Genomic DNA, 9022 nt, shown 5'->3' on the forward strand with positions numbered 1-9022 from the left:
ATACAATGTTGGCTGCGATGGAGTGGCCAAGAACGTGGCAAGTGATTCAAACATCATCTCATTCAATTGATTCTTATTCCGATACAGCTGGAAGACAACCTTCTGCTCAGATTAAAATTAATACCTTGGTGGTTAGAACACCGTTCTTCCTCTACAAGAAATCCACACTTTCAGTCTGCTTCTCATGCCGGCGCTGATCAGCGCTGATCCAGTACACTCCCTTACGGGTTTGAATGAGAGGATCATCAGAAGACATGATGCCTTGGATGCCGCCCTTCTCCGGAGTTGGGCTGAACGCAATCTGTTGCTGTCTCTCAGCGTTGTCATCAGAGACCTTGTTGATCTCCAGTGTTCCAACTGAGACATAGGTGGTACTCTTATACGGAACTGTGGCATCGTCCAAAATGTCGCTGGGGTCCGCAATGTGTGCCTTGATGGTGAAAACAATGGGCTTCTCTGGGAATCTTTGCTTGAGATCCTCCTCCAAGTAGCTGGGGGATAGGTCGCTTATCTCATTCTTGCCATACAGATGTTCCCCGTCAGCGGGCTCGATTATGTAGCGGACATTGACGACCTTGCCGTCTGTGTTGGTCAAAATATGGGTGTTGGGCTCGTAATACTGCAGAGTACCGTAGTTGTGGGGGTTTGGTCCAAATCCATTCGCGAACTTCTCTGCTGATGGGTGGGCTTGCAGGAAAGGGAAGAAGATCGCCTGAGCACTATTGAGGGCTGCTTGCTCCTTGGAAGTGTCGCCACCGGTTTCCTTCGCAGCGGCAAGCGCAGCTTGTGCCGCTGAAACGCCTCCAAAAAACTTGAGAAAGGTGAGGAATTCCTCTCCGGTTCGCACAGCAAAGCCGTCAAAGGAATGAGTGACCAAATCGGTGTGGATATCATCATCAACTTGGAATCGGATCGCAATGCCTTTGGGAGTTGCAAAAGGGTGGACGTCGGCGACCCTTGGGATACCTCCGCCAACAGAGAAGCGTGCAATGACTGGAGTCGAGGTGTTGTTGAAATGGGCCGCTATGGAAAGCGTCTTGGCTTGTTCGGTTGGCGTGAATACGCCTTCTACAAGAAGACCTTTTGCGTGTGCTAATCGAAACGAATATTTAGCCAGGTATTATTGATGAAAGTTCATCGAACGTACTTGTACGGTACCCAGGATGCTTCTGGAAAATCCTCTGCATCGCTTCGATCAAGTGCTGAGGAAGCTGGTCGTTGGAGAGTGAAGCCCCAGCCTCAGCTGTGTTTGACGTTACGGTTTGGGTGGACATTTTGAAATGGACTCTACAGAGAAGATCTTGACGAACGACTGGAGGTTGTATTTCGTGAGTGCTGATCTGGTTTCGATCGAGTGCGCATGACAGAGGGCCAGGGGGTCACTTTATATACTTTTCGTGAAGAGGAACTGTCGACGACTGATGAAGCAAAAGTCTGAATGCAAATCAGTCTTTCATCAGCAGAGCTCAATAATGCTTAGGCATAATGTCGCTGCTCTCACAGATAGAATCCGGAGAGCCTCAAGATGGACTAGAGTCGAGGGTTGCTATCTCCCTCTCCAAAATTAAGTTCGGAACGGAACGCCAAAAGCAAGCCTCTTTGCCGAGCTATGGCCTGGCCTCCAAACCTTTCTACGTTTTCGTCGGTTATGGAAAACTCGCGAGAGTACATGTAAGATAACAGACCGAACGTTGAAAGCACAAGAGTTGGATATGAGGCTCACAGCTATTCCGAAAATGGGACAGTCCGTATTTGAGGCTCATATGAAAGCATGGCCAATTGCCACTAATGCTATTATCTACGGCAATCTAATACAGTCAAATTTTCGGGGAAGTTAAGCTGATTTGTTAAGCCGGCTTCTGGACTATGACATCCCGGATACGGGATTCTCAGCCATAGCTTCAATTCCCATTTTGTGCTCCTGCTAGTGAACCAAACTCAAGAAAGGAAACATACCACCAGCGGAGAAATCCACCATTGGAGGGCGGGTTGCGCTGACTATCGTTGCTGTTGTCATTGGACAATGACCCTCGAAGAGATAGGGGCCCAGCCACGCCACGGCCGATGATTCGGCATTGACGGTTTTGTGAGACAAGAAGCAGATTGATGAAGTTCCCCCTCATTTTGGACGACTTGAGCCCCGGAGCTGAAGTGAGACACATGCCAAACTAAACGCGCAACAGGGCCTAGACCAGGCAGTTTCCCTCTGGTGGCACAGAACTCGTGCCGGATTCAGCCGGGAAAACATGTGGCGAGCTGAACTCCGCGACGGGCCGTGTCAACGTCCGAATAAATGGCCTTGAACGCGTGCATTGTCAAGACAATCTTTTCTGAAGCCATGGCGTTGGATACAGCTAGTTCGGATGGGAGATGTTGCATTCGGACTTTCCTCAAGTTGTTATACACACCGTATTCATCCACATGAGATCTGCCGCGACCGTTTGCGCCAAGCCTCGGCCGAATGAACAAGTTTTCTAGAACATGGCTTTCCGCCAGTAGTTCGCGGAAGCAACTAACCCACAGGATCCATTAGGCTTGTATTTTCCACGTGTGACCATCCACTATATAGACTTTTATTGAAGCGATGGAAGATGATGACTCTGTCGCTGGTAATTGGCCTAGACTTAGCAATATTTGAGCCTGTAGATCAGAGTCAAGCAGTTAATCACATGACTTCCATACAGGAGCATCCCACCTTGGTCTCAACTTTAACCACCAAAACAAAGATAACCATGTTCATCATCTTTCGTCTTACCGTCACTTCGGCAGCATTGTTGCCATGAAGAGTCTTCAGCTTTGCCGTGACCTCTTTGAACAAATCACTGTTCGGCTTCGACGTGTCCGGATACTTTTTGATCGTCGCGTCCCAGTCAATTTCTTTCCATCTGTTGCCAACGAAGACTGACTCCTTCTCGACAGTCTGCCAGATGACGTCTTTGACATTGGAACTCAGCAAGCTCAGAGTCTTGGAATTCAGCTGGGCCGCGCGGCTCTGGCTTACAGCACCCAGCACCACTTCAACGTCTTCGAGATGTTGTCCACTTGGGATATCGCGCTGCGAGGCAACTGAGGTCGAGTGATCGATGACGAAGCCGAATTCAAAGTCGTTCTAGATGCCAGTGTGCGATTTTCGTGACGGGAACAGCCCATTCCACCAAGTCTGTCCACTTTCGCTTTTGATGGCGCCCCGAAGGGCATCACCAATCGTGTAAATGGTGTTGGGGGTCAAATACTAGGTTCCGTCCAAGGTATGATAAGTGGGAGAAGATGCCGCCTCGCCGAATTCGACGAAGGTATGAACTCGTTGAAGGTGCAGATTTGGTCGGACGGAGACCCCATGCACTTGGGTGCGATGTAGCCTTTCCCGGGTCCCCATACCGTGACGTCCATATCGTAAACTATATAGGCGTAGACACGATCATAGGCCTCGACAAACGTCAAGGTGAAGGAGGGTGCCGCAAAGGCCAGAGGCATAAGTGCAGCTTTCCACTTCGTCCTGAGCTGATTAAAAGTGCGGTAACCTATCCAAGATGGAAGCAATACTTACAAATGGAGAAAAGAGTTTCATTTACACTAAAAACTCACAGATGGCTTTGAGGAGCACTGACAAGATAAAAAGTGGGAGAGCTAAGAGTTGGCTGGTTAAGTGGTCAAAGTCCCTCTTCGTTTACTCTGAGCAAGAAAGCAGCCTGTCAGTTTGTTCCTCCTCAAGAGCTGCCCTCAGGAGTGTCTTTTGGCAACTTTGCCGACCCAAAATTTTAAACCGAGAATGTCAAGAGCTCAGGGGTATGTAAGTATGTATGCTTACTGAGTGGTTGCCTGTTTGCCCATGTGGCAATACCTGCCTAAATTGTCGTCCGACACTTAAATAAGGTGTGCCATCAGTGCAAGGCTCCAACGTTTCAGTTCGTCGGCAAGACAAGGAGCCATGAAGGCGTTGTTCGGGATCGCATCCTGATGGCTGATATTGATGGGACGGCCGAGGTAATTAGACTTTGTCTGAATAATACTTGAGGCAAACTAACAAAACATAGGTGATTATGGGGCGATTGATGCCATGGGAAACGTGCGCTTCTGGCGGAACGGTTGGGTCAACGATATGCCCCAGGACTGGCAGGACTTGGGCCGACGATTTTCTAACACGGGACTGGGAAGCTATGCTGGTATTCGTTTTGAGGACATTGACGGAGATGTAAGTCATCCTTGTGACAAAGTGACTCGGGAGACTGACTATAATGGCGCAACAGGGTGGAGACGATGCCATGTGGGTGGATGATGGAGGCAAAAACGTACATCTGGACGAACTCCAGGAGTTGCAGAAAGGGGTACGTTGGGGATGGTCTCAACGTCGCATGGCGCCAGACGTTTTACAAGAGCGCATCCTCCGACCCCACGCATATGGGCATAGGCGGTACTAACCACCGTACCCGAATCCATTTTGCCCGCATCAACGGCCAGAGCAGTGTCTTCGGAAACCTACCGCTGCAAGGCTACGTGTATTTGGAGCACACCAAATTGGCGGGGGATCAGCACCGCTTTGAAATGCGAGTATGGAAGAATATTAGCGGAGGCGGCAGCAAGATTGTGGCTGACGGCAATAAGTACTGCAACATGGTGGGCCATCGCGATGGACGAGTCGATTATGTGTGGACGCAGTCAACGAGAGAAATGAACCTCTTCACCAACCGTGGCAAGGGCACTATTGGTGACATTAACGCGGAGGGATACTGGGATCCAAGCCCTGGCCTCATATGTCGACCACCACGGAGCATGGACCGTCGGGATCTGCACCTGCAGGACTGGGACGGGGATGGCGACTGCGATATCATCTATGTCAACCATGAGACCAATGCCATGGAGGTTTTTCTGAACCAATATTCACAGACTGGCAGGCGGGGATGGACTCATTTGACAGACTCTCCTCCAGGCCTGACTTGTGGGTATAAGAGAGGTCTCGGTGGTTTCAATCGTAAGTTCCCTGGTTGGCGAAGCAGATTACATGATTTCCAGCAATCATTACAGTTTCTTACTGAACTACGACTATTGCCGATGAACTGCAGTAATTGGATATGAAAGTGGCTGTCCGCTTTGCCGATTTGACTGGGAACAATGGCGCTGATTACTTATGCATCGCACCCGATGGCACCGTCAGTGACTACCTTCAACAAGTCAGCGGCGTTTTTGTCGATATTAGCCAGATCAACTTTGCCATCAGAAAGAATCAGGCCAATCTCCGTTGCGCAGATGCTAACGGTGACGGAAAGGATGATGTGCTTGGATGGAGAAGCTTTCAGGTGACACATGGGTCTGGTGAGTAACTCTCTTCAATTTGTCTGTACAAAATGCTGACTGACTCATCTAAAGGTACAACGGAGGCCGCGGCTTCCCGGACACCGGTGGTGGCTCTTCCTTTTACTGGAGAGTTCAAGAGAAAAAGGCCTATTACGGTCTCGCCGCTGGGTGATGCATCTACTACGCGGACCTTGATGGGAATGACCACGTCGATGAAAACTACATCTTGGAATCGTTCAATTATGAGGGGAGAACGTCGCTTAATCCGTCACGCGGCTTGACAGATCGGACAGGCGACGACGGTCCCACTACCAACCCAAATCTTCCAGTCCAGCCGGAACCTGATGAAGATGACAACACAGGCGGCGGTTCGGGTGGCGACCACACCCCTTACGCCCCAAATCCCAAGGATGATAAACCCCCTTCCGACCTGTTCAGATGCCTCAAAGTACACAACCGTTGAGCAGCTGGAAGCAAAAGCGGGATTGATCGACCTCTGGTGTGGACCGCAATATACCATCACTATCCTGCTTCAGATTCTCCAAGACTTGTTCGCTCGCTATGACGAGATCATGGCCAGCGGCTACTACAAGTACTTCAAGATTTACGCGGACTATCTCGTCAGCAATGCATGGGCGGCCCTCCGCAACTTCATGCTCATACACGGCGACGAGTACTTCAACCGCAAGATCACCGAGGAGACAACCTGTTGCAACGTATGCAAAGCGGAGGGTGTATCTTGCCACAACTCAGCCATGTCCTCCCGACTACTCAAAACGCGGTATGAACAGCAATGACGAGAACACGATATACTGAAGTCTACGCAGCGACAAAGAGGGCGATTTCTGGGACGCGGCAGCCGCAGAAGTCGGCGCCCCCAGGGAAAAGATGAGCATTGTCAAGTTACAGTCGGTCGGCATGTTGGACTCGTCATGCTCCAGAGATTCCGTCTATAACGGCATAGAGCACATGACAGCCTCCTGCTACTACCGGAACTTTTGGTTTGACGCAACTCAAATTAACGGGTTCAACACGGACGATGTCACCAACCCGAAGACGATTCTCAACAAGGCCCTCATTGTATGGGCGGCTCAACTCTCGCTTCTGCTGGTCTGACATCTTTGGGCCGAGCGTTCGTGGTCATCGGCGAGGGCGCAGGCATCGGACTGGGAATTTACGACATGGTTCAGACGCCGTCAGCGATCCCTGTCGACCTGTTCGGAATTCTGTTCAGCGTCAAGGGTATCCGCGACGTCAGTAACGCCCGTAAGGCTGCCTTAGCCCGAGGTGCAATGCCTCACGCAGACATCGATCGAATTAGCACAAAGGCCGCTGCCGAACTGGAACAAATCTCTTAGGTGAGTAGCAGGAATGCTCGGGGTTGGATGTGCCTTCGTTACAACTAGAGTTCAATTTGCCTGCCGCATGAAATCAACGTGTCTTGAAGCCGGTTCGGACCTGCTTCAAATTTGATCAATGAAGGCAGATTGATACGATGGATTACTTACGGAGTGCTGGTCGACTGTACGTAGAGACTGGCTGGAAAAGGTCAGAAACGAGAGATGCAAGGGTGGCGAAAGGGCTAGATTCATTGACCCCTAGGGAATAGTTACCTTCCAAATACCATTTCCGATGCTCCCCCTGAATCCGAAGTCTTGCAGACACTTCTGAACCAGACACTGTGGTTGTTGAAACCAGTGTCTCCAGCGAAATTCCCCAAGCGAGTGAGGCTCGTCGCCACTGCCCTTGCCATACTGCCCATACCATTCTCACCCACGCCCTATTTCCTCTTCGTATTTCCTTCTTCTCCTTTCTGTCCTTCTCGCGTTGTGTTCAATGATTGCTGAAGAATATTCGAGAGCACCAATGTGCGTCAATCCGGGCATCAAGATTCTGATCCGTATAGAGAAACCGGATCTCACCAGATGCACATCAGATTTCTCAAACAGTGTAGCGGAAACCCGGCTCGTTGTCTCCCAGTTCATGGATCTCCTCCTGCGTTTTTCCATCTGACCAGCAGTTTCTCTTGCCTTGCTCGCGTTTCTGGTTCTCTCTACTGAGTAGTGCCATCATTGTCAGACTCCCCACACACAGACAGAGGGCCATGAACGCTATGACAATGGCATGGCCCTCAATGAACAACGGGGGGTGGCGGTAAGTGAACGAGCTGAGGATACCGCTGAGATTTCCCCATCCGATGACAAACCCTAATACCACGCCGCGCTTGTACACTCCCTGGGTGTTGTTCGCGATCCAGGTAATGGTGTTGCTGACGCACGGGTACAGACCCATCACCCCAAGACAAGTGCCGATGTACTTGATCTTAGGGCTATCCGCCGCAAGAATCATTGAAAAGCCGGCTATACCGACCATGCTCACGCAGACGTTGCAAATACCACGCACCTTGAACTTATCGGCTAGCCACCCCATGAAGACCGTAAACACCGCGGCGGCAGCGTAGGGGGGCACCGTCCAGAGTTGAGATTGAATCGTGTTAGTGTTCAAGCCAAGGTCGTCGATGATCGTCGGCAGAAAGAGGGTGACTGCGAACAGTGGCATGTCGCAGCCCATGTAAATCGCCATCGACATCCACGTCTTCCAATCGCGCATGGCCTGCCAAAAGTACAGAGTCTTGAATACTTCGCGACGGGCGGAGGCTTGCTGGTCTCCATCCAAACGGCGAAGGAGACGCTGCTTGTCATCATCGGATAAGAACCCGGCCTCATCCGGAAAGTCATGAACCATCCAAAAAGACGCGACTCCGAAGACGAAGGTCAGAAGGCCCTCGATGATGAAAATCCAAGACCATCCGCGGAGGTTGCCAACTCCGTCCATATGTTGGATTCCTGCCGCGAGCGCACCGCCGAACGATCCGGAAAGCGCGGCTGCTGAGAAGAAAATGGCCTTTGCATATTAGCAGAGAGTTGCCAAAAGGAACAACGAACCTCACAGCTCGAAGACCGAATTCGTCTCGACGATACCAGCACGAAAGATAGTAATTCACCCCGGGGAACATGCCAGCCTCAGTGAGTCCTAAGAACCACCGCCCCGCCATCAGCCCACTCCAATTGTACACAAATCCCATGAGGGTCATACAGGTTCCCCAAAGCATCCTGCCTTGTCAGCATATACAGAAAGGATATGACGTGTTGATGGGAGTCTCTGACATACATCGTAACCGGAATGAAAATAGATGGCCTGTGTTTCTTGAGTAGAATATTCGTCAACGGCTCAAATATAGAGTAAGAGACAAAGAATATGGCTAGAGCGGCATTGTATTGTCCGTCACTGAGCTCCAGGTCCTTGTTCATGCCCGCGATCTTTGCGTTGCCGATGTTCGTGCGGTCGAGAAAAGCAAGGAGGTAGAGGATACACAGCTCAAAAATGTGTAAGTCATTGCGTTTTCTCTGTGGGGAGAGACTCTACCCATGGGATGAGCTTCCAGTCCAGACGTCGCAGCAACCTGCGCTCCTAAGATCCTGTCAATTAATTGAAAGAACATGTGCATTCTAAAACTCATTACCGCAGCCTTCTCTTTCGCCTCTTCCGCGGCTTGCCGCTCTGCTTCGCCGAGATCCGCATCGGGGTTGGAAGGAACGCCAGCGTTCGACACATGTCTAGCGGTAGCTTTTTCGTTGTCGGCCGCAGCTTTGGCGGCCGTAGCTTTGTCGCCCTCATACTCTTGAAAGTTGACGCCGCGTGCCGGGTCCCAGACCAGGTTGATGTCCAT

The 9022-nt window shown here is 50.8% G+C and overlaps 3 protein-coding genes across 3 annotated transcripts; 2 read left to right on the forward strand and 1 right to left on the reverse strand.

Annotated features, from left to right (window-relative positions):
- Positions 1 to 3769: 3769 nt before the first annotated feature.
- On the forward strand, positions 3770 to 5464 carry CGCS363_v000144 (uncharacterized protein; the record flags this gene model as incomplete). The annotated part of the gene is made up of 6 exons (XM_036631993.1): positions 3770 to 3794; positions 4035 to 4192; positions 4248 to 4264; positions 4320 to 4969; positions 5077 to 5314; positions 5365 to 5464. The coding sequence occupies 6 exons, from the start codon at positions 3770 to 3772 to the stop codon at positions 5462 to 5464; spliced, it is 1188 nt and encodes a 395-aa protein (XP_036501177.1).
- Positions 5465 to 5642: 178 nt separating this feature from the next.
- On the forward strand, positions 5643 to 6650 carry CGCS363_v000145 (uncharacterized protein; the record flags this gene model as incomplete). Its single annotated transcript, XM_036631994.1, has 3 exons — positions 5643 to 6073; positions 6120 to 6372; positions 6444 to 6650. 3 exons carry the CDS (start codon positions 5643 to 5645, stop codon positions 6648 to 6650), a joined length of 891 nt encoding a protein of 296 aa, XP_036501176.1.
- A 583-nt stretch (positions 6651 to 7233) lies between these two features.
- On the reverse strand, positions 7234 to 9022 carry CGCS363_v000146 (putative transporter; the record flags this gene model as incomplete). Its single annotated transcript, XM_036631995.1, has 5 exons — positions 7234 to 8196; positions 8243 to 8405; positions 8464 to 8669; positions 8719 to 8763; positions 8816 to 9022. 5 exons carry the CDS (start codon positions 9020 to 9022, stop codon positions 7234 to 7236), a joined length of 1584 nt encoding a protein of 527 aa, XP_036501175.1.

This window comes from Colletotrichum siamense (genome assembly GCF_013390195.1).
Source record: "Colletotrichum siamense strain Cg363 chromosome Unknown KSG_Cg363_contig01, whole genome shotgun sequence".
Lineage (NCBI taxonomy): Eukaryota > Fungi > Ascomycota > Sordariomycetes > Glomerellales > Glomerellaceae > Colletotrichum > Colletotrichum siamense.